Source organism: Danio rerio, chromosome 3 (genome assembly GCF_049306965.1).
Source record: "Danio rerio strain Tuebingen ecotype United States chromosome 3, GRCz12tu, whole genome shotgun sequence".
Taxonomy (NCBI): Eukaryota; Metazoa; Chordata; class Actinopteri; order Cypriniformes; family Danionidae; genus Danio; species Danio rerio.
In genome coordinates, this window is record NC_133178.1 from 32,957,093 (window position 1) to 32,982,587 (window position 25,495).

At 33.7% G+C, this 25,495-nt stretch overlaps 3 protein-coding genes and 1 gene segment (V, D, J or C); 2 read left to right on the top strand and 2 right to left on the bottom strand.

The window, feature by feature from the left end:
• The window catches only part of ighd (immunoglobulin heavy constant delta), a 184,658-nt gene extending 172,171 nt beyond the window's left edge, over positions 1-12,487 (bottom strand). Inside the window, exons 1-2 of one of the 3 annotated variants that reach the window (XM_073944680.1) lie at positions 10,251-10,324; positions 9,861-10,170 (exon numbers count right to left, since the gene is read on the bottom strand). In XM_073944680.1, the coding sequence (XP_073800781.1) occupies positions 9,861-10,170; positions 10,251-10,293 (353 nt within the window). In that variant the 5' untranslated portion in view covers positions 10,294-10,324. Of the gene's footprint in view, positions 1-9,860; positions 10,171-10,250; positions 10,325-11,893; positions 12,205-12,295 lie in introns of those variants that run through there. The other 2 variants (XM_073944664.1, XM_073944703.1) reach the window with 2 other exon arrangements.
• On the bottom strand, positions 2,429-2,902 carry LOC141381230 (Ig heavy chain V region 5A-like). The segment is given in 2 exon segments: positions 2,429-2,736; positions 2,820-2,902. Coding segments are annotated over 2 exon segments (351 nt in total).
• Positions 8,414-9,132, top strand: si:dkey-204f11.3. Its single transcript, NM_001083048.1, has 2 exons — positions 8,414-8,731; positions 8,956-9,132. Exons 1-2 carry the CDS (start codon positions 8,414-8,416, stop codon positions 9,130-9,132), a joined length of 495 nt encoding a protein of 164 aa, NP_001076517.1.
• Positions 12,488-16,687: 4,200 nt separating the features above from the next.
• On the top strand, positions 16,688-25,407 carry aldh3b1 (aldehyde dehydrogenase 3 family, member B1). 2 transcript variants are annotated; one of them, NM_173221.2, is given in 10 exon segments: positions 16,688-16,786; positions 17,604-17,781; positions 17,859-17,969; positions 18,141-18,261; positions 18,845-18,930; positions 19,023-19,104; positions 19,388-19,780; positions 21,476-21,642; positions 22,349-22,448; positions 24,802-25,407. In NM_173221.2, coding segments are annotated over 9 exon segments (1,422 nt in total). In that variant the 5' UTR covers positions 16,688-16,786; positions 17,604-17,619; the 3' UTR covers positions 25,002-25,407.
• Positions 25,408-25,495: the final 88 nt, after the last annotated feature.

The following is a 25,495-nucleotide window of genomic DNA, read 5'->3' on the forward strand; positions in this document are numbered from 1 at the left end:
GAATTCATGACATGTCATTGTTGATTATTACATCTTAACTCATCATTTGTGCATATTATATTAATATCAAATTTAGATATTAGTTCATGATTATTTATGCTGTTCATTGTACATTGTTTGAGAGCTGTCACTAAAAACTTAACTAGAAAGACTACATTCACCACAGATGTGTGGTTATCAATGAGGTTTTATATATTTGCCCTTTAGTCTTTATGTAGGACAGATGTAAAAAAAAAAAAAAAACACACAATATTTTACCACAGTATGACATATAATGCTGAATTAAAGTGATATTTAACTACCCTTTTCTTGTTCCAAGCCTATTTGAGTTTCTTTTTATGTGTTGAACACAACAGTAGATATTTTGAAGCAAGCTGGAAATGTGTAACCATTAATTTCTGTTTCCTTAAATAGACAATGACAGAATTTTCAGTTTTGGTAAACTTAATTTATGATTTATTGAAGGGTTAAAATAGCCTAAAATTGTTCAGTTTAATAACATAAAAATTATTTAGTCAAGTCAATGTTTATTTGAAAAGTGCTTATAGCAGTGGTTGCCAACCCCCCCTTTTTTAACCATGTGTGGAACAGCCAAAAGTAACTGATTAGCACATATAAGTGCCCTTAATAGAATACAAATTTGGACTAAAGAAAACTGAGGTGGCACGGTGGCTCAGTGCTTAGCACTGTCGCCTCTCAGCGCTATAGGTCAGTTGAATAAACTAAATTGGCCGTAGTGTGTGTGAATGTGAGAGTGTATGGTTGTTTCCCAGTGCTGGGTTACAGCTAGAAGGGCATCCCATGCCTAAAACATATGCTGGATAAGTTGGCGGATCTTTTCGCTGTGGTGACCCCAGATGAATAAGGATAAATGAATGAACTTTGAAAAATAAATACAAACCGAAGCAAAGTGTCTGTGAAGAGGTGATGGTCAACCTAGACATACAAACATTTAGTCCATTAGCAGGTTGTGAATATTGAGTAATCGTGATTTTAATTACCTTAACTGTTTATTAGCAATAGGATAAAAAGATAATATCTGTCATAGTTTCTTCACTGTCTTGTCCTTGAACCTTTCTTTAATAAACACAAAATAAATTTGTGATGAATGTTTAAGCTGTTTTTGTTAACATAATGAAAGCCATTATACTAACAAAAATTATGGACACCTGAATATCCCAAAAATATGAAGAAATTTTTTGAATTATCTTCCTTTGTGTTTTACATAAATGACTATTTTCAGTATGAGTAAAGATGGATTGGAAGAACATAAATGTCATGAAAATATTGAAATCTCTGTTTAGGTTTGTTAACAATGCATCACATGCATTAGACCACAATTGTGGCTATTCTGCCAATTGGGCCTAATGTTGGTTTCCTGCTTTTTGGGCTGTATATAAGTCATACTGTTTATTAGATTATAAAAGCCATCTACTTGTCCCTAAACCTGAAGAATAATTCTGCTCTTTTAAGTCAGACAATGGAAGATTTTCAGTTTGAAATTCCAGAATTTGAAGTACCAGAAGTGGATTTTTGTGAGGAGATGGATGTGGAGATCCCTGAAGATGAAGAGTCTAATCTATCATCCAAAGACTCGAAAATTAAACCATCAAAGTCCTTGCAAAATAACTGTAAAAGACTACTCGTTCTTCTCTGTGCTGACAATCACCTTCTGCAACGTCCTTTTTCTAGGCCACAGGTGTCAAACTCAGTTCCAAAAGGGCTGCAGCTCTGCACAGTTTAGTTCCAACCCTAATTAAACACACCTGATCAAACTAATTGAGTCCTTCAGGCTTGTTTGAAACCTACAGGTAAGTGTGGTGGAGCAGGGTTGGAACTAAACTCTGCTGGGCTTCGGCCCTCCAGGAATTGAGTTTGAGTTTCCAGGCACTATGGCAATGATATGCTTCTTTAAGGTAAAGATTATGCAACAATACTGCATTGTGTTTACACTGTATGTTTTTTTCACAACTAAACTAAAAACTAAAAAGATTAGGCATTTTTGAGCAAAGCCATCTACTACTTAAAGGAACATAATGAATTATGCTTTCCCTCATTTTTATGACCAAATGGCAAATAGACATTGTGAAAATTTTCACTTTTTATTATTCTTCCAGGCATTGAACAGGAAACGGAAGAAAGATGTAAAAGGAGCAAAAAAGTTCAGCTTATGTGCTTTGTTTGCCAATATTTGTGCCCTCCTTGCAACCCTTATATTTTTGTTGCTCAAACAATTTACACCTAACTTTGAGCCTGACACGAACTTAAAGGAAAGTCAATATTATGACAGATGAATGCCTTCATTGACTTCCTGTTGACACAGATAATACTTTATATTTAAAAGGCTGTTTTAAAACAAAGAGAAACATAATTTTCCCTAATTTATATGTACAATGATGTTTTTGCACAGGGAGGCTGTTGTCCTCTATCACTGTGTACGTCTGGCACAATAATACACAGCTGTGTCTTCAGCTTTCACATTCTTTCCATGCAGTGTAATTGTGTTACTGGAAGTGTCTCTGGTAATGCTGAACTTGGTTTTCAGAGAATCCTTGTAGTCTAAGCCTCCAAAAGAGTAGATAACACCAATCCACTCCAGAGCTTTCCCTGCAGGCTGACGAATCCAGGCTGTGTGTTCACTAGTGACTGAATATGAGACTCTGCAGTTGATAGTGAGAGAGTCATCAGGACGGACAGTCAGAGACTCAGGCTGAGTGAGTTCATATAAATCAACACCTGTATCAAATGAAATAATGCAGTTAGTATAGCAGTGTTAAGTTTAAAGACTGTTAACATGTGTATTAGCAACAAAAACTCACATGATACCACTGCCAGAAACAGCACTAGAGATGAAGAGATCATGGTGTTTCACAACACAGTTTAACTGAAGTCAGTCTTCTCTTCCTCCAGTGGTCAGATCAGTGTATAAATATGCAACAGATGATTTACATAAACACACAGCTGTTAAATCAGCTCTACATTATTAAATAAATGTGTTGTAGGATGTCATGTATTTATATTATTAGAGAAATAAGAACTCTACATACTGTTCATTCTTACTAAACCTTTTTTACTGTTTTCCACACATTCTTATACTTTTTTAGGTGTTGGTACGCCTAATACATCGATAAAGAACATTTAACAGCAAGATTAAACACTTTTGTGCACGAAGAATTCATTTTCCATTCAAGATGAACACAGCCTAATTCTCATGCACAATAAGACTGTTGTGTTCTTCATCATCACTTTATCATCATATTCTGCTTGCTTCAAATATACTGCCTCTGTAAAATGTGTACAGGAACCTACAAATCTGCACACCATGCAATAGTTACAGTACAGTAGTTATGTTGTGATTTATGCAGTATGTTTTTGTGCTTTGTACAGTTCTATATTTTATAGTTTTGTCCAGTACACTGTATTTGTAAAAGTAATGCAATAGGTTAATGATGCTGTGAAAAGGCCAGTGTTAGTATAATTTCTCATTGGGTTGTGTTTTATGGATTTTTTATTCTATGCTGCCACCTGTTGACAAGAGATGAAACACTCACAGTGGTTTTTGTTCTGCTCTACAAGATCTTTGTGTCACTGTGATTGTCTTGCGCAGTAATACACGGCTGAATCTTCTGTTGTCAGGCCTGATAGTTTCAGATATACCATACTCTTTGAATTATCTCTGGTGATTTCAGCTCTTCCTTTGAAGGATTCAGCATAGTCATTGCCACTGCCATCACTATAAACACGTCCAATCCACATAAGAGGTTTTCCAGCTTGTTGTCTGATCCAGTGCATGTGATAGGAGCTAAAGGTGAACCCGGATCCTCTACAGGACAGAGTCAGAGTTTCTCCAGGCTTTTTCTGAACTGAGCTTTCAATCGACTCCATGCCTTGACCATTTATACCCACAAAAAGAAAATGCTGAATTAATTTGTAATCCGTTTATTCTAGAACTGATAATAGATGTGTGTTTTATTTAAAAAAAAGCTCACGCTGTAGACTGAATGAGAGCAGCAGTAAGCAGAGAGCATTCTTCATCTTGATGCTGCTGATGTAAATGATCCTGATCCAATCAGAAGCACTTAAATACTGAACAGATGAGCAGAGTTAACTGAATTTGCATTGTGATGGTCTAAAAGTGCAGTCATGACTGAAGAGCAAAGTATTTAATAACATTCATTCATTTTCATTCAGCTTAGTCCCAGTAGAATTAACTATATGTTTTACGCAGCGGGTGCCCTTTCAGCTGCAACCCAGTACTGGGAAACATCCATAGACCCTCTCATTCACACTCATGTACACTACAGGCAACTTAGTTGATCCAATTCACTAATACCTATTTTTGGACTGTGGGGGAAACAAGAGCACCCGGAGGAAACCCTCATGAACATGCAAACCCCATGAAATGCCTTCTGCCCGGGATTCGAACCAGCTACCTTCTTTCTGTGAGGTAACAGTGGCAACTTCTGAGCCACCATCCCGACTGTATTCAATAACAGAATTAAAAAAAAATATATAACCAATGTAGCATTCTATTTTAACAGCCCAACAATAGAATCTAATGAATGGTTGAATGTTAAAAGCATGTCACCCTTTTCTGGGATTAGTGATTCATTTTTTTTTGACATAAAATTCAAAGTATAGGTTTTTATGACTAATACACAAACTCATCTGTAAATAATGATCATCTTCTTGCTTACGTGTCAGTACATGTTCGTTGTTAATGCATTAACACACACAGGAATTTATGATGTCATAGTTTAAGATTCTTGATTAGAATCTTGATTATTATTCGATTTATTAAAGTAATATTCATTTATTCATAATTACTGCCCTTATTAATCGGGGTCGCCACAGCGGAATGAACTGCCAACTTATCCAGCATATGTTTTACGCAGCAAATGCCCTTCCAGTCACAACTCAACACTGGGAAACACCCATATATTCTCATTCACACACATACACTGCACCGCCTTAAAGAAATATATGCCTGCAACACTGCACCGCCTTAAAGAAATATATAATTTAGATATTCCATAACTAATGTAATGTTCATAGTACATTATTTGAGAGTTAATTCGATGACTGACAATCTTTCCTGCTTGCACTATAATAAGCTTAACTTATTAAACTATCAACCATAGCGCATGTATGAAACTCAACATACACCACAGATGTGAGGTTAGTCTTTATTTGGGACAGGTGTAACAACAAAGCCCCCAAAGCCCCCCCCTTGCAACGCCCCTGAGCACACAATGTTTTACCACATTAGGAGCATGACATACTTTCCCATAATAACTATTGTTCAGTTTAATTACATAAATATAATGTGGATATAGAATATAATTGTGGACTAAATATATATATATATATATATATATATATATATATATATATATATATATATATATATATATATATATATATATATATATATATATATATTACACAGGCCTGTATAGCCAGCCTAATGAAAGGGGTGGTTCTTTTTTCTCAAAAAAGTGGACAGTTTTACAGTTATTCGCCTCATTTTCTATTTAATTATGAGGTTTAAATACTACGTTTTAATGACATTTCAAGCACTGTTTTGTTTAAATAGCTTGTCAGCTGGTCATCAGTCAAACTTTTTGATGTGCCAAAACATTTCCTTAATGATTTTGGGGGAAAAAAACATTCTTTAAAATACTAATTTATTACATGAGTTGTCATTAAGAAAAAAAAACTTTTTTTAAATTTTATTTTATCAGGCAAAAAACAATCTGGCCAGCACATTCAGTTTTTCTTTGTAAGAATATGTCCATTTGAATAAATAAATAAATAAATAAATAAATAAATAAATAAATAAATAAATAAATAAATAAATAAATAAATAAATAAATAAATAAATAAATAAATAAACAAACAATAATACAATGAGGAAACTGATTGCAACAAACCATTTAAGTTTGAAAACAAATCTTAAAGAGTGTGAACTTGATCCAATTAAGTAAATACAGCAATTTGTGCACAGTAAAACCCAATAAATGAAGAGAACTCAAATCAACTGAGCACTGTAAAACCCAATAAGTTAAGGCAACTTAAACCGTTTGAGATAACCAATTGCTACAAATCATTTGAGTTAAAAAAATAATTTATATGAGTACTGTGAACTTACTCCATTTAAGTTGAAGTAATGAGTATTTAATTAACTTTCATTTTCATTTCATTGAATAAAGTTGACGTAGGGTTTTACAGTGTAATAATGTAGAGCTTCAATTTTTTTCTAGATTTTTTCTTGTAAAAAAAAAATAATTAAAAGTTAATAGATATTAATAGCCTGATTATTATTAAAATTAACTTAATTAAATATGGGCCGCTTTTGGTGCCCCAAGTCTTTTTTATTGATAATTTTTTTTTGTTTCATGAATAAGGTTCAAGATTTAGAATAAAAGTTCCTTGTAAAATTTCTCTGTTTAACAACAATACAGTAGGTCAGTACAGTAAAATATGACAACTTTCATCAGATTGTATGTTTTCTTACACAAATGTTGGGCTCATTATTTTTGCTATTTTCACAATTGATGACGGAATATAGCAGTCAACCTTGTTGCCATTTCGTCACCTTGGAATTATAAGGTTTAATCTGCGTTCTAAATGATTTTGAAATATTGAGCTTCAAAGTTTTTGCATTCCATATGGCAAACAGTATGTGTGTAACATTTGTTTTTTAAAATGTAAAAAACTTATAAAAAACATTCCATAATGTAAATAAGTTGTCATTTACAGTTTTTTCCAATTGTTTACACAGATTTTCTGAATGTGTCTCATATTGTCAGAACTCTACACACAAATCACAAAAACACACACACACATTTCTTCTCTAAATGGTCTTTTGTTTTCAAATGACACACACAGGCCATCACATCAATAGACATTTATAAGAACCAGTTGATCACCGATATGCTTAATGTAAAACACTATGACCACTTCTTCATTCATCATAAGGACTTACTGTAAGCATTTTTTTGTTCAGTGTTACACTTACTACAGACATATAGGCCTACAGAAGTGCATTGTAAAATATTTCAGAATATTGTTTTATACGAAACAAACAAATACCAAATAAATTTTACTGTATTTTTCTCACAAAAACATAGTACACAGTGTTCATCTCAACCAACACAAAGTTGCACATGGTCTACATATGCCATCAACAGAAGTATTTACAGAATACAGTTACAGTAAAAAAAAAAAACAGCTATACTGCATTCTCTTTTCTGTTTTGGTCTGGCCAAGAAGTGGGGGAAATGTCACCTTGCATGGCGAAGCCAGCCATGAAAAGCATCAACTGCTATATCTTGGAGAAGGGGTATACGTGTGTGTGGATTTCGGTCATACACTTTCCATCTCCAGGCAGAAAAAAAAATTCTCAATAGGTTTGAGAAATGGAGAATATGGAGGGAGATAAACAACCAAAAATCGTGGGTGGGCAGTAAACTAGTTGTGAACAAGATGAGCTCTGATTTCTAAGTTGCAATTCTGTGTGACAGGTGTTTACTCATGTGAGGAGTTAGTATGCCAAGTAGGGAAACTGACTTTACAAATCTGAATGACAGTGTGTTCCTTGTGAAAACAAAAGCTTTCTGCATGAAAATTGTGCAAAATGCAAAGAATTGTGTGTAGTGTTTTAAAAAAAAGTGTGTTTTAAACCTGCAATTTGGGTGTAAAGCAGGAACTGTGCTTGTAGTTTAACAGAATTGTTTCAGGGGGTTGGTGCATCAGTTACATGTTGTAGTCATTGTGTCTGAAGTACAAGTAATTGTGTGTCAACAACTAAGAAAAACTGTAATAATAATATGTCAATATCTCAATTTTGAAAAAAATGTCAGATGGAACATTAAAATTCTAAGGTGACCATATTTGGCAGAGTGTCTGTGTTCCTGGAAGGGGCAATGTTCAACCTTAACAAGCAACCATTCAGTCCAATCTTGTGAGCTTGGTTTCAACTTTAAAAAAAAAAAATTATTTCAGCTGTAAGTAAAACAGTTTGTTGAGAATAACTTAGATGTTTTCATCAACATATTAAAAAGCCAATATCCCCACAATAATTACAGACACCTAAACAAAAAAAAATATATAAGACATTTTTGAAACAATCTTCTTCTTTGTTTCGCATAAAGTACAGTTTCAGTAGTGAAATTGGTTGAAAATAACATTTAAAAGACGTCATGAAAATATAACATCCCTGTTTTAATTGTGTTACCAATGCATTTCATTACACCACAACTGTGGCTTTTCGGTCCTATTGGCTCTAAAGTAGGTCTCCTGCTCTTTGGGCTCTATATAAGTCATGTATACCATACAAAATCATTTATGACATTATATGAGCCACTTGTCCCTAAACCTGAAGAACAATTCTGCTCCTTAAAGTCAGACAATGGATTTTCAGATTGAAGCTCCAGAAATTGAAATTCCAGAAATTGAAGTTCCGGACGTGGAATTTTGTGAGGAAATGGACGTGGACTGTGAGATGGAGGCTGACAACGCAGAGGGCAATGAAGGGGGCATAGAAGTAGAATTTGAGATTAAAAAACGTCCTTGTCAAACACCTCGCAATCCAAACCAGAAAATCCAGCACAAAAGTCAAAGTCCTCGCAAAGTAAATGTAAAGGACTACTTGTGCTTCTCTGTGCTGAGCATCACCTTGTTCAACTCCCTGTTTCTGGGTACAGCTGCAATGTGTTTCTCCTTAAAGGTAAGAAATATATAACAATGTTATTTGTTGAATTGTTGTTGAATTATTGTGAAAAGTTAAACGTTTAGTGTGTGTGTGTGTGTGTGTGTGTGTGTGTGTGTGTGTGTGTGTGTGTGTATGTGTATGTGTGTGTGTGTGTGTGTGTGTGTGTGTGTGTGTGTGTGTGTGTGTGTGTGTGTGTGTGTGTGTGTGTGTGTGTGTGTGTGTGTGTGTGTGTTTTCCAGGCACTGAACAGAAAGTTGAAGAGAGATGTCAAAGGAGCAAAGAAATTCAGCTGTTTAGCTTTGGCTGCCAATATTTGTGCCGTCCTTGCCACTATCTCCACCATAATTGGTGTTGCTGTTGCCATTTCACTTACTCATTATGGTCACCATAAACGTGGTCAATGTTATGTCATTTAAATGTTTCCACTTAGAGTTGTTTAAAGGACAGTGACAAAGTATTGATTGAAAATTACAATTATTTAGTTTTGTGGAGGTGGACTGTTTAGTGGTGTGGGAATAAACATTTATATATATAACTGAAAAGTTGTTTTCAGGGTGTGACAGACATTAAAATGTTTTGGTTTCCTGAGCCCTGACGCTCTCCAAAGTAATACAAATTGTCAGTTTTTGCAGCACGGCTGTGTCTATTGTTTTCTCTGTCTCCAGAACATCATTTGCACAATGATTTAATGCTAAAAATGTATCGTGAATGGGTACTTATATGCTGATGAGATCGGGCCTGGGAAGGCATGTTACCCTGCCGACAACAACACTTCATTTTCATGCTTTGTTTTAGACTGTTCCCATCTACATGTATCAAATGTATTTAAACTGAGTGTTTGTTGTACCAACAGACAGTTTATTTCGATGACGCCACAGCCACGCTGAGTTCTTCTTATTAAAGGATTCTGCTTTGAAGACAACCAAAAGTTCTCCCTGTTTTTTTTTGGGGGGGGGGGGGGCTCGTCTTAGAATTTACCAACAGTTTGGTGCCGTAAGCCAGACTAGAGAAATTCACAACAGTGGACAACTTTACTTGTATTCCATTACACCCTACTGATATATGATGGGAACTGCAGCTTTACACTGTCTGCCGCATCTTTATAGACCAGTTTTTGTATCATTGCTGCAAACATCTGTTTCACGGTGCTTGTTTTGCACAGTAATACACAGCCGAGTCCTCCTCTGTCAGTCCAGACAGTTTCATATACATCATGCTTTTTGAATCATCTCTGCTGATTTCCAGCCTCTCCTTAAAGGATTCTGCCTTATGCCCATTTCCAGAACTGTATCCCAGACCCATCCACACAAGAGGTTTTCCAGCTTGTTGTCTGATCCAGTGCATGCTACAGCAGTCAAAGCTGAACCCGGATCCTCTACAGGACAGAGTCAGAGTTTCTCCAGGCTTTTTCTGAACTGAGCTTTCAATCGAATCCATGCCTTGACAGTATAAACCTGTAAAAGAGAAGCCGGATGTTTTTTTATTTGTTTTTACTCTTACATATTTTATTTATAAATCTACGTTAAGAACTCACCATTTAGATTGAACAAAAGTAATAATAAAGTTAATTTCCTCATCTTGTGAGCAATAATGAGCCTCTATAGCATCACTTGATTTAGCAACACTAAATACTTGTATCATGCTTTAATTTGCATAATGAGGAGGATACCAATGAGATGATTATTACCCATGTTTACAAAGATGACAGACTGACACATATTACATTTGTAAAATTTAATATTTGGTTGAAATACTTAAATCTTCAGAGAACCTTCATGAGTATATACAGTTGAAGTCAGAATTATTAGCCCCTCTTATTTATTAGCCCCCCTGTTTATTTTTCCCCCAATTTCTGTTAAACCGAGAGCAGTTTTTTTCAACACATTTCTAAACATATTAGTTTTAATAACTAATTTCTAATAACTGATTTATTTTATCTTTGCCATGATGACAGTAAATAATATTTTACTAGATATTTTTTAAGACACTTCTATACAGCTTGAAGTGACATTTAAAGGCTTAACCAGGTTAATTAGGCTAACTAGACAGGTTAGGGTAATTAGGCAAGTTATTGTATAACGATGGTTTGTTCTGTAGACTGTAAAAAACAAGCTTAAAGGGGCTAATAATTTTGACCTTAAAATGGTGTTAAAAAAATAAAAACTGCTTTTATTCTAGCCGAAATAAAACAAATAAGACTTTCTCCAAAAGAAAAGATATTATCAGACATACTGTGAAAATGTCCTTGCTCTGTTAAACATCATTTAACTATAAATCTAAAAAAATGCTAATAATTCATTAGTCCCTTTATTAATCCGGGGTCGCCACAGCGGAATGAACTGCCAACTTTTCCAGCACGTTTTTATGCAGCGGATGACCTTCCAACCGCAACCCAACTCTGGGAAACATCCACAAACACTCATTCACACTCATACACTATGGACAATTAAGCTTACCCAATTCACCTGTACTGCATGTCTTTGGACTGTGGGGGAAACCAGAGCACCCAGAAGAAACCCACGCGAACGCAGGGAGAACATGCAAACTCCACACAGAAACGCCAACTGAGCTGAGGCTCGAACCAGCAATCCAGCAACCTTCTTGCTATATATCTTCCTATATATATACATTTGTATTCATATTTTTATTAGATTGAATGAATTGTGCATTTTTAATCATATTTTCAATACATTTTCATACTTTCAACATAACCGCTACATTATGTTGTGAGTCAGATTGACTAGTTTTAGATTATATATTCTTAAAATATATAAAAATACATAAAAAATGTATTTATAAAAATGTTTGAGGACTATTGTTGTTAAAGTCTTATCTTTTTGTGTGCTATAATTTTTAGATGACTTACATTGAGACCAAATCAGTTTGATCCACAACATAAAAATGACACTTAAACCTTGAACATAATACAAGGAGTAAAAGGTCAAACCATTATATGAATTAGATTGTTTGTGAATTTAACTACTTAGATTTTGAAGAACCCTAAACCTATGATTTTGAAAGAAATGTCTGATTACTGAATGATGAATAAAATAGCATATTCTGTGATAGTGAGTTTTCTATATTTGGTTGTATTCTACTGTGGCCTACTGACAGATGTGAGAACTGCAGTTTAAACCAGTATTTGTGTCATTGCCGCATACAACTGTATCGCTGTGCTTCTCTTGCACAGTAATACACAGCAGAGTCCTCTTCTGTCAGTGCAGACAGTTTCAGATACACCATGCTTTTTGAATTGTCTCTGGTAATTTCTATCCGTCCCTTAAAACTATTAGCATAGTCATGTCCTTGTGCATTATACCAGACACGACCCATCCACATCAGTGCTTTCCCAGGTTGCTGTCTAATCCAGTGCATGTTGTTGCTTCCGAAGGTAAATCCTGATCCCCTACAGGAAAGACTCAGAGTTTCTCCAGGCTTTAACACTGACTCAGATGAAATGGACTCCATATTCTGACCTCTCACTACTTCTGAAAAGTAAACACAAACATAAAGTCAGGTTAAATATATCTTTGCTGTTATATTTTGAGATAGTATTGACTTAATAATATTGATACACACTCGTTAAGGCCAATGAAAACAGCAGGTAGAGCAGATTGTTGTGCATCTTTAAGTCAGGAAATTGACCTCATATGAGATGCAGCGGAGATGATCTGATCATGTATAGGCCTATGCATGCCAAATGAAGTATGGTGACGTCATTTAGTCAGACAGCCAAACCTTTTTATTATTGTATCAATACATTTTGGGAGTGTGTTAAAATCAGGATTTCAGTTGTAGTTGTGGTTGACATGCATTTACACAATTCTTACTTTCTAAATGTACAGTTGAGGTCAGAATTATTAGCCCCCCTTTGATTTTTTTCTTCTTTTTTAAATATTTCTCAAATTATGTTTAACAGAGCAAGGAAATTTTCACAGTATGTATGATAATATTTTCTTCTTCTGGAGAAAGACTTGTTTGTTTTATTTCGACTAGAATAAAAGCAGTTTTAAATTTTTTATGAAATATTTTAAGGTCAAAATTATTAGTCCCTTTAAGCATTTTTTTCCCCCAACTGTCTTCAGAACAAACCATTGTTATAAAATAACTTGGCTAATTCCACTAACCTGCCTAGTTAACCTAATTAACCTAGTTAAGCCTTTAAATGTCACTTTAATCTGTATAGAAGTGTCTTGAAAAAGATCTAGTAAAATATTATTTACTGTCATCATGACAAAGAAAAAATCTATCAGTTATTAGAGATGAGTTATTATTAGGGTCAGATGGAATCTGCGGACGTTTTTTAGCTATTTCTGCAGAGAATTCTGGTAAAAATCTGCGGAATTATTTTGGGAGTATCCAGCGGAGTATCATAACTTAAACCTTAATATATTAAATAAAAAGTAATAAATTACTGAATAAAAACTGAATAAATTCAGATTTACACATTTCCTCAAGTAAATAAACAGAATTAATAATGGGCTAAAAATCTGCAGAAATCTGCGGAAAATCTGCGGAATTCTGTGCGCGCAGATTCCATGTGGGCCTAGTTATTATATAAATAAGTATTAAATAAAACTATTATGTTTAGTAATTCGTTGAAAAAAATATTCTCTCTGTCAAACAGAAATTGGGAAAAAAATAAACAGGGGGGCTGACTTCAACTGTAGATTAATGAATAGTAACAGATTTCACAACATTATTTATAGCGGCTTTATACATGTTATTGTTAAAACTAAAAACATAAAACTATTATCACTGTACAAATAACTTAAAAAACTTAAAATACAATTTCTAAAATGAAAAAATAACATAGGTAGATATGTTACTATTTAGATATATCTATCTGTAAATATTGTTACAAATTGTACACAAATTTAAATTAAACACAAAATATAAAATATCAAAACTAATTGAAACTTTAATATTTACTCGATACTAAAGTAAATTCGACTTACAGCAGCCCTTCATTTGTTAATCTACTTTTAAAAGTATTAGCTTTTTTTTGAAGACTTCATAAATGGAAATATACTCTAAAATATAGATTAAACACACCAATACTGATTTTGATAGTTTTTAGGTAAACTAAAGTATAATTAATTAGACCTAAGTTACATCAAATCAATTGAGCTTTAAATGTCTAAATGTAGGTTATAATATACACAAAACTGATTTTAAATGTTATTAAGTAATTACTAAAACTCTTAACTCTTAAACTATTGCAGTATGATTCGATCAACATATCCAGTTGATATATAAACCATAACATTTCAAATATTTTAATTTATTAAATTGCTCTTGAAAAAATATAATTTTATGAAAATAACAAAGCGGAAACTCATGATCATGCATAACACAGAAACAAGTTTCAGGCCACTCAAAGGAGTCAAAATGAAAATTCCCTGGGGCAAGTCCCGAAACTATTTTTGCCCAAGAGAATACATTGCTGAAGCTTATTACAGCTCACTGAAACACGCTTAAACTAGTCAACCATTTAAGCGTTAAACCGCCTCATTTTGTTAGTCAAAACATCAACAGCTGTGCCATGCACCTGTGTATTAGCTTTTAATTATTAAAGCATGCTTTATTTTACACAACACAACTATTGAGAAACATAAAAGAGTAATAAAATAAAAAAAACAGATGAGCCACAACAGGGGTAGTCTAATATCACCATTAAGCAATTCCAGAATGTGAAATTATAACAAATCAAGCATTTTTATATCTTAATGTTTGATAAAAGATCAATTATGCTTCTCAATACTGTATGTCTCACCTTGAAAAACCTAACTAACTTGTTTACCTCAAAAAAGAATAAAATGCATCAATTAATTTCTGAATTTCTCTTTGATATTGAAATTATTTGAAAGCTATTTTCAGAACTTTCAAGATCATGTTCCTTTAAACAGTTAATTAATCTACCTTTTAAAGCCCACATGGGATTTTATTTCAGTTTAGTGGGTTAATTAGGCATGATTTTGTGTGAAATGTTTTATGCTATAAATTGTTATTTATTAATGTTATTTAGAGCATTTATTCATGTTTTCACTTTATGGAAAAAATCCATTTCTCTGAATAACAAGTATTTTCATTTCATTTTGTTGTGATTAAAAATCTGTGTTATGCTGCCAAATTTAGATTTTTTGACTCTTCTAAAGATTAAAGTTGATATTGTTGTCTAATATCTATTGAAAAAAATATCTGAACACATGTGACACCATTATTGTTATTTTATGCAACAACAAATTATACTGTAAGAGACATTTTATTTTTCCCAAATGATGTTTAACAGAGCAAGGACATTTTCACTGTATGTCTGATAATATGTTTCTTCTGGAGAAAGACTTATTTGCTTCATTGCGACTAGAATAAAATTATAAAATAAAATAATATTATTGTTTTTAAACATTTTAAGGTCAAAATTATTAGCCCCCTTTTATTAGCTATATATTTTTCGATAGTCTACAAAACAAATCATTGAATAACTTGCCTAATTACCCTAACCTGCATAGTTAACCTAATTAACCTAGTTAAGCCTTTAAATGTCACTTTAAGCTGTATAGAAGTGTCTTTAAGAAATATCTAGAAAAATATTATTTACTGTCATTATGGCAAAGATAAATCAGTTATTAAAAATGAGTTATTAAAACTTTTATGTTTAATAATGTGTTGAAAAAAATTCATGTATTGAACAGAAAATGGGGAGAATAAACAGGGGGGCTAATTTAAGGGGGCCTAATAATTTTGACTTCTATAATTGAGGGTACAGTACATCTGACATTTAAAAACATAATAATAAAAAACAAAAAACTTGTTATAAACAGCGATACTTTCCAGTATCTTACTGAAGACATTAATTTTAATAATTAAAAAAAATGTTTTGTTTTCTTTTAGGGAAGTTTGTTTATTTATTTATTTATTGTATAGTTTGTCAGCTCTCAAAGACAAATATGGTAATGTGTAGAAATAACTAACTAAAATCTATTTTTTCTTTACATTTCATCACTTGAAACCAAGATGATAATTTTCCTGTGGATGTGCATGTGTAAGAGAAGCACAAGCTCTCTTAATCTCACACATAGCCTATGTCTGTCAATTCTGTAACCATATAACAGAAACAGAATTTCAGCCAAAAGTACACTTGCTAGCAGAACACATGGCACTAATATGATCAAGATTAAAATTGTATAAATTGATCAACCTGTAATCGATACAATTTTCTGTTTTCCTTTAGAAATTGTGTTAGACTGTTAATAAGATAATTCTGTGTAAAATCTTTTTAAAATGGTTTATCAGAGGGGCGCACACATCTTCCAGTGCTTCAGGTCTTACCAGTGAGGAAACATTACATTATCTTTCTTTTGTGGGAGATAATTTTACCAATTTAAAGGTAAAATTTAAATTTAAAGTATGATGTGGGAACAGAAGTTATATATTAGTTAGATATTTTTTTGAATTTTCAAAAATATATGCACTGTTGTAGAATTAGGATAATTACAATTTCGCGCTTTAATATATAATAATAATAATAATACTGCCAAAAAATAAAATATTTTACACCATAGAACGTGACAGAAAATATTTTTTGGCAATATGAGACACATTTTACAAAAATATTGTATGTTATTGTATGCAGCATCTTGATCTATAAAATAAGTAATATTTTATAAATAATCAAAAATCTGACCATTTTAAAAGCTGTAAATAATGGCTTTGGACACCAAATGTACCTGTAGAATCACCCATATAGCCAAAATACAACAAAAATACTTTTTACTTAAACACATTATAAATTCAGATAAATTGAGAATTTTCAAGTGGTCTTGTAATGTTTTGTTTATGTTTTTGCACATGAGAACAAGAAAGTTTTTTTTTGTTAGTTTTTTGCTGTTTTTGACCTGAGATTTAAGCCAAACAGCAGGTTTTTCGGGCTGCAGTATCTAACTAAGATGCTAAACTCGACAAACCTGAATCTTCTGAATGAAAGGCGAAAACCCGGAACTAATTTGCACGTGGTAAAGTGAAAAACACTGGGTTGTATCGGTAAAGTGGAGTTACTTTCTGGGAAAGGTGAGTTCATACAACTATATTTATCGGCGTTATATGTAAAGATTGACACACTTGGGTAATCTTTGAAGGGCGGACTTACCGGACGCGTTTTGTATAAACATGCGAAATTGTTCAAAGATGTTCTCTATTTCCTGTTTGACACTGCATTGTAATGGTTTTGGCAATAAGCAAAAAGTATTTAAATTCGCTGTTATGTATGCTGAGCTGAGTGAACGCGGTGATTATGCATACAAAAACATCTGCTCTGTCCGCGTGTTTTCTGCTGTGCTTGTTAAACTTACGACTGCGTTCTTATATGTTTTAAAGAAATGTTATGGCGTGAGGTAGTAGTTTGTAGCCAAATAATCTGCACATTTTTTTTGCATCGTTAATACAAAAAGAAAAGCAAATTGATTAAATAAAGCCTAGACTGACAGCAGTCTCTGGGAATCATGTTTGTCACTTGGTTTCTGTTACTTTTTTCAACAATGTTGAGGATGGACTAATCGCAGCCCTTTGAGATTGCTGGGTGATGATGACGATTATGATGCATTCAAGTCATTTTGTTGATAGTTCCAACTCTTCACATTATTAATGACTGCACTTTTTAGTAAAAGACAACAATATAATTTTATCGTTTATCTACCTTCCACATCTTATAAGCCTTCATTAGTTTCTATCTATTATATAAATAGATTTTTAAAAGATGGGTACATTTTGTGTAAACTAAAATTTTTGGGTGACCTTTAAACTTAAAGCTAAAAACAAATGCAGCAAATGCAACAAATCTTCAGTTTCTTCAAAATATTGTTTACGCATAAATTTTGTCAATGTCTAGCAAAGGTGTTTTCACAATGGAGGGCCAGAAGCAGGTGCTGGAGAGGCTGCGGGGTGCTTTCCGCTCAGGTGTGACCCTTCCTGTCCACTTCCGTTTGACTCAGCTGGAGGCTATGATGTCACTGTTTGAAGACAATGAAACACAGATTTTAGAGGCCCTTCATGAAGACCTTGCTAAGGTAAACATATGCTCAGGCTGACACATATGTACTTTGAAATTTGGCACACATGATTCTAAATCTTTTCTGTCTTACAGCCCAAATTTGAGACAGTGCTGTCAGAGATAGATATAGTGGTGAATGACATTTGCTACAACATCAGCAACCTGCAAACCTGGATGCAGCCCTCGTATGTGGGCACAAACTTGGTGAGATACACTAATATAAAATAGTGTGCAATATTTTGCACCTTTATCATTTTATAGGCATCAATTTATGAGCCGTAACAAACTAAGTACAAATACATTTTGTTCAAAGGAAAGGGTTTATAATTCTGATAAATTTTTTTTTCACCTCTCCCAATTTAATTTATATTTTAGGCAACAAAGCTGGATGACTGCTTTGTGCGCAGGGAGCCATTGGGTGTTGTTTTGATTATTGGAGCATGGAACTATCCTATTCAGCTAATTTTGTCACCTTTGATTGGTGCAATTGCTGCAGGTAACAACAATATATATATATGTATATTTGTGCCTGGATTTAAACTACATAAACTCATTTGTATGGTGTAGAGCCTCCTTTAGTGGCCAATACAGTATCAGTTCATTGGGAATGACAGATACAAGTCCTGCACAGTGGCCAGATGGATTTTGAGAAAGTCTTCTTGCAGAATAGTGGCCAGGTCACTGCGAGATGCTGGTGGAGGAAAACATTTACTGTCTCACTCCTCCAAAACACCTCAAAGGGGCTCAATAACATTTAGATCTGGTGACTGTCCAGGCCATGGGAGATTTTTATGTTCAATTTAATGCTCATCAAAATTCTCTGTATTTGTGCAGTATCATCCTGATACACGGCACTGCCTTGCTCGCACATGGTTCTCCAGAATGGTTCGGGAGTTCTTAGCAGTCATGCACCCATCTAGAACAAGTATCGAGCCTAGGGAATGCCATGATATTGCAGCCCAAACCATCACTCATCCACCCCCACAAAAGCATTTAAAATCTATTCACTCAAGAATCTGAGGTGAAAAACATTTCTGGTTCATTCAATATATTTAACCATTTTCATTTTTTCTCTTCAGGAAACTGTGCTATTCTGAAGCCATCAGAAATAAGTAAAGCGACAGAAAAACTTCTTGCTGAACTCATTCCTAAGTACCTGTCCCAGGTCAGCCCCATATGGTCAAACTTTGCATTTTTGTCTGCACTACAGTGTTCATGATAAGGTCTGCAATCCTTCTCTTATAAACATGTTTGCAGGAGTGTTATGCAGTCGTTTGTGGTGGAGCAGAAGAAACCAAGACATTGCTTGAGAACCGATTTGATCATATCTTCTACACGGGTATGTTTTCATTGTTATTAATTAATTTCATCTTTATTTCTATAGCGCTTTTACGATTTAGATTGTGTCAAAGCAGCTTAACATAGATCTTTGAGTAAATTGAAGCTGTGTCAGTCCAGTTTTCAGAGCTGAAGTTCAGTTTAGTTCAGTTCAGTGTGCTTTAATTTTCACTGCTGAAAGTCCAAACACTGAAGACAAACCCTTCGATGCACAGCTCCACAAGTCCCAAAAAGACAGATTTAAGTCCACATTTGCTTTACATGTTTTGTCTTCTGCCCTCCAGGCTCGCAGTCTGTGGCTCGCTGTGTCCTGCAGGCCGCAGCAGTGCATCTCACCCCTGTTACTCTGGAATTGGGTGGAAAATGCCCTTGTTTGATATACGGCCGGCTGGACATGAAAGCTGCTGCCAAGAGGCTGGTGTGGGCCAAGTTTTTCAACTCTGGGCAGAGTTGTGTGGCTCCAGACTATGTTTTATGCACGGATGAGGTGAAAGAGATGCTGTTACCTTTCATGAAAGAGGCTCTGGAGAGCTTCTACGGATCTGAGCCCCAAGAAAGCCCCGATTATGGCCGTATTGTTACAGACAGACACTGGAACCGACTGATTGAGCTAATGAAAAAGTCTGAGGGTAAAATAGTAATAGGAGGAGAGAGTGTCAAAGAGACCAGGTACATCGGTAAGTAAGCCTTAGGTTGACAATCAAAGTGCAATACAGCTTTAGTTTCACCTCCTCCTCCATACGGTTTAATTTATTTTTAATGGGCAAACAATATAATGGTTTTCATACTAACCCATTAAAATGTCAGTTAGTATAACAATAATTTTTATACAAAACAGTCTTTTCAGGATATATTTAGAACACAAAAATTTCTATACACACTACTGTTAAAACGTTTAGGGACAGGATTTTTTAATATTTAAGGCTGCATTCAATTTATCAATGTTATTGCACTACAAAATAACTGATTAAAACTTGTTTATTATAAAATTTATTCATTTATTTCAGGGATTTTAAAGATCATTACGCCAGTCTTCAGAGTCACATGATGCTTCAGAAAACACCGTAATAATAATAATATTAATTATTATTATTATTATTATTATTGGCGATGCAGTGGTGCAGTAGGTAGTGGTGTCGTTTCACAGCAAGAAGGTCGCTGGTTCGAGCCTCAGATCAGTTGGCGTTTTTGTGTGGAGTTTGCATATTCTCCCTGCGTTCGCATGGGTTTTCTCCGGGTGCATAATTATGTGCTGCATAAGTTGGCGGTTCATTCCGCTGTGGCGACCCTGGATTAATAAAGAGACTATACCGACAAGAAAATGAATTAATTAATTATTATTATTAATAATAATAATAAAATAATTATTATTAATAGTAATAAAAGCAATACTGACTGGAGTAACAATTTTTATTTAGAACTACAAACAATAAGAAAGCAGTTATTTAAAATTGTAATTAATATTTAACAATTTAACTTTTTTTAACAATTTTATTATTATTTTTTTTTACATTTAATAAATGCAATCAAGGATGAACAAGGTAAAAAAAAAAACTGGGAAAAAAAAAACTGACCCCAAACTTAAGACCGGTAGTGTACTTTGCTACTGTTTTTCAAACCACTAGGGCTTAATCATTTGTCAGCAAAAACATTTTTTATTTAAGATACATAAGTCACTTACATTTTTTTGAAACGTCAAAGCAGAAACTTTATTTATCTTTAAAATGCTTTCTAAGTATACACAATTACTTTTTCATATCATTTTACAAATTAATTTAATGCAGACATAAAAATTGGACGTCTCAACTGTGTATGTATATTTTAAAACAAAATGAATAAAATTGTTCGGATTAGACCCCTTGATGACAGAAGTAATGGTAGAACAATAATGATGTCACAAAGGTTTTCTATTTAATAAAAATGCTTATTACTATTTTTTAAATTTCTATTCATTCACAAAATCCCCCCAAAAATGTATTGCATAAAAATGCTTCCTGAATGCCAAATAAGCACAATAGATGGATTTCTAAAAGATTATGTGGCATTGGCAGTGGATATGGCAGCTGATGACAAAATATAATGGCATGGAAAACAGCTGTTTTAAAAATGCAATTTCAAAACAACTTTATTTATGGTTTATGTATTTAAATAACTTCGTTTAAAAAGTCTAACCACAAACTTGCTATAATAGCTTAATTAATTTCACTGAATGATACTAATCCACTACTGTTTCTACTGCAGCAGTATTTAGTAAAGTTTTTTTCTGCATGGATCATTTACTACATTTTTATTCATTTAAAACATTAGTTGGCAGCTCAGCCATTATTTCATTTTCAACCCTCTCTCCTCTGCTTTATCATGGAATTTGTCAGCTCCCACTGTGATCGTGGATGTAAAAGGAACTGATGCATTAATGCAGGAGGAGATTTTTGGCCCCATTCTACCCATTCTGACCATCAAGTCTCTTGACGAAGGAATCAATTTCATCAATGAGAAGGAAAAGGCTCTGGCACTCTACGCCTTTTCTGATGAGTCTCAGGTAAGAAGAGAAAGATCAAAAGTCCCTAACATGACAACAGACCCATTTACATATAGAATGATCATTTTAAAGAGGACTATAACTACAGTGCTCAGCATAAATGAGTCCACTCCCCACAAATCTCTTGCATTAGTTTAGTCAGTACTGAAGCCAAATCTGGAGCTAATCTATCAAATTCATTTAGGATTAAAAAAAAAATATATATATATATATATATATATATATATATATATATATATATATATATATATATATATATATATATATATAATTTTTTTTTAAATAGCAAAACTCAAGAAAAACAAAAATCTTTACAATTTTGTTAATGTTGTAAGTTGTTTTTTTTTATTTTTTCAATATTTTACAAGAATGTAATTGTATTATCTTTCCATTTCTAAATATGTTTTGTGACTAAAATAATATTTTAATAAATATATCTAATTAATAAATCTGTTGTTTTTTTTCAAATGCACCAATATATTTTATCCACATTCTCTGAGAAATGGACACAAATGTTCATTTTCAAAATGAGGTGTACGTAATTATGCTGAGCACTGTATATTAGCATATACACCAATGGATGCTGAAGTTTTGTTCAGCTATTCTTTTATGCTATAGTAATCATATTTTGATGTAAATGGGCCTTTACACAGTAATGGGACTGATATGTATTACAATTTATTAGAATTGATTTCTGTTTGTTAAGGTCGTCACTACAGTTCTTGAGAGGACCAGCAGTGGAGGCTTCTGTTCCAATGATGGAATCGTTCACATGACTCTTCCTGGTTTACCCTTTGGTGGAGTGGGTAAGTCTGAATGCATGTCTGTAGGAGGTACCCTGGGTAATAAAACCTGCATTGCTTAATGCAAAGCAAATGATGACTCTTCCTGAAATACATGGTAAAGAACCAATGAAAGATTTGTAGTTGAATAAAATCCCTATTTATTTTGGACAATTATTCACATTCTGCCTGAATGATGTCAAATAGTTTGCACTCTGTGAACTGAAATGCTGATAAAATGCCCCATTGTGCAGGTTTCGTTATAAATTTAATTTAAATGGCAACAAGATAAACGATGTGAGTGTTGATGACTACTATTGATTTTTTTTTTAATAAGGGGTCTAAATTCTCCTGGACAATGTGTCTGTGCTTGTAAACATGCATTTACATCGCTGCATCAGTCACACATGAAGAACTCTGTACACTTACTGACGATCCGTCAAGTCTCTTCATGAATAAGCATAAACTTTCTCATTCAGTGGCTGGGGTGACATGAGTGTCTGCATGTTTTTATACTGCCAGGATGGCGTCTAGTTTTTCTCACCTGTGCCGTTTCTCATTGTGGATTTTACTCAATTTCGAGGGACCTGTTGTACAAAATGAGCTGAACAACTCTGCAAAGTAGACTTTGGGGTGACTAAACCGTACAAATCAAACTGGTTAAGACCAGGTTAAGTAATTTTATAACCCTAGACCTCATGACATGTGAAGCAAACAACCATGAGAGAAACCAATTGAGCATCATTTCTCGTGATGGAGTCTGTGCATAGTTCACTCAAAAATTTAATTTACTCACACACAAGGGGTTCCAAATCACAAAAGGACATTTTTTAAGATGAAAACCTGTAATCACAAAGTAGGAAAAATACTATGGAAGTGAAGGGTTACAGGTTTTGAGGTGTTTAACAAAAATAGCTTATGTGTTTAACAAAAAGAAGAAACTTATAAGGATTGCAACAAGTAGAGGGTGAGTAAATGATGACATTTAAATACAATTACAAGGCAGAAATAAACACTTCTGATTCTGCAAAAGTTTAAGGCAACTTACAATAAATATTATATGACTGCAAATCAACCAATTAACTGATTTAAAAATGTAGCATCACAAACAGATTAAAAAAATGTAAAAGCCTTATAAAATAAAGCTAATTTAAATGTAAGTATTTAAATGTCAAATTTAATTTAAAGCTGTTATTAATATCAAGTGACATTTTGATAAATATAGATCAAATAAATGAGCTCATCATTAGAATCCATATATTATAAATAAATTATAGGCAACATAAGACAATTTTGACTCAATGCTTTGTGTAAAGGGCTTTAATTCGTAGCAAAAAGGACACACCGGACTGGGAGTGGCTTTGTTGCATCAGATATGTGACTTTACTCACAGATGAATGATCCAGTTTGGATTTGCGATCTCTAACCCAGAATAAAACTTGCTCAAGAACAGGTTTACCATGTGGGTGTAGGTTACCATGACAACGAAACCTGATCAAAACTAACCCACCTTGAGCCCATAAAATCAGAGTTTGCTCAAACTAAAAGTGAGATTAACTGTGTTAAAACCCAAACGGCTTTGTGCAACAGGAGTGTTTAAACTAATGGTGGAGGGGGGAAAATAAAACTATTTGTTTAAGTCTATCTTTACAACCATTGTCAGCTGTAAGCTCTTTTAGTAGCTGCAGCCTGATAAAAGCCTTAAAGGAAGAGTCTTCTTATTACAAGGAAAGTATTGAAGATTCAAATTTCCTCTCTTGCTATCATTTGACTGTAAATTACAATAAAAAGCTGCATTATGTGGCATGGACGCTTTTCATAAGACTGTGACATTTTGATAGTGATCAGCTTCTTAAGTGCTTGAATATTAAATTCCTTAATATTTTGATTTTTTTAAACATCATGCATTTATAAAGCTTTACTTTCTATTATAAGATATTTGTATAAAATTGCAAAAAAAAAAAAAAAAAAAAAAACAGTAGTTAACTCTCATGCTGGGTGTTTTTCTGCAGCATCTTTGGGTGGGAAAGCAAATTTGACATTCTTCCCTCTCCTTGCTCAGATACCTTTTTTTTCTTTATCGTAAGTTGTGGTAACACTATCGTGGAGTTCGTCATTTGTTATTTGCGCAAATTGGAAGGCCAAATAAATATTTGTGGTCTTCATTCACTGCATATGACGGCTACCACTTTTAAGAAACCTGGAAATGTGAAAAGCGTCCATTGTATCATTTGATTTACTGAGCTTTGTTGCTATAAAACGTTATATTATGCCATACATACTGAGTTTACTTTTAATTCAACATCAACTACAAAGCATAAAAGCACTCCGTTTTTTTAAGGTAAATCTGATTTGTGTGTATGTGTGTTTGTCCCAGGTGCCAGTGGGATGGGCAACTATCATGGGCGTTGGGGTTTTGAGACGTTCAGTCATAAGCGTGGCTGTATGCTGAGAGGCTGGGGGCTGGAGCGCGTCAATGTGCTGCGTTACCCTCCCTATACTGAAAGCAATCTCAGCTGGCTGCGCTGGGCCACCACTGCCAAGAAAAAGGGCTGGGGAGGATGCTCTCTTATGTGAGAAATTAAAGATTTACACTTGCCCAGGGAACAAAAAAGCCTCCGTTTTACCAAGATTCATTTGTGGATTTTCAGTTATGCATCATGATTGAAAACTCCACCAGAGGTCAGCACTGAGAAAAGTGACTTCTTTAGGAAAACATTACTTCATCTTTAGTCACATCTTAGGATTTAGAAGTATCATCCAGGGACCAAAAATGAATCATCCATATTTGTTACCAAACACTACAGTTACAATGTACATTTACAGAAAGCATTATATCGGGGTACTAAATAATGTCCTTTGTTTTTTACTGTTACATATTTTGCAATGTAGTACATAATAGTTGATAAAATGTGTAGGATTCTAGCATTTGTAAGTTGTTTAAATAAATATGACTACAAAAATAAAATCTTATAAATGTGTTTTCAGGAATCATGATGTGGATTTATTTTTGATTCAAATAAATTGAAAAAATATGCAATTCTAAAATACTATTACAATTACTAAAAAAA

Excerpts from the sequence above, each read along its gene's own strand:
- si:dkey-204f11.3 (NM_001083048.1), top strand. The coding sequence starts at position 8,414 with ATGGATTTTCAGATTGAAGCTCCAGAAATTGAAATTCCAGAAATTGAA. Across the intron at positions 8,732-8,955 it reads CAATGTGTTTCTCCTTAAAG|GCACTGAACAGAAAGTTGAA; the intron begins GTAAGAAATATA and ends TGTGTTTTCCAG.
- aldh3b1 (XM_005163981.5), top strand. The coding sequence starts at position 17,620 with ATGGAGGGCCAGAAGCAGGTGCTGGAGAGGCTGCGGGGTGCTTTCCGC. Across the intron at positions 19,105-19,387 it reads TGATCATATCTTCTACACGG|GCTCGCAGTCTGTGGCTCGC; the intron begins GTATGTTTTCAT and ends TCTGCCCTCCAG. Across the intron at positions 21,643-22,348 it reads CCTTTTCTGATGAGTCTCAG|GTCGTCACTACAGTTCTTGA; the intron begins GTAAGAAGAGAA and ends CTGTTTGTTAAG.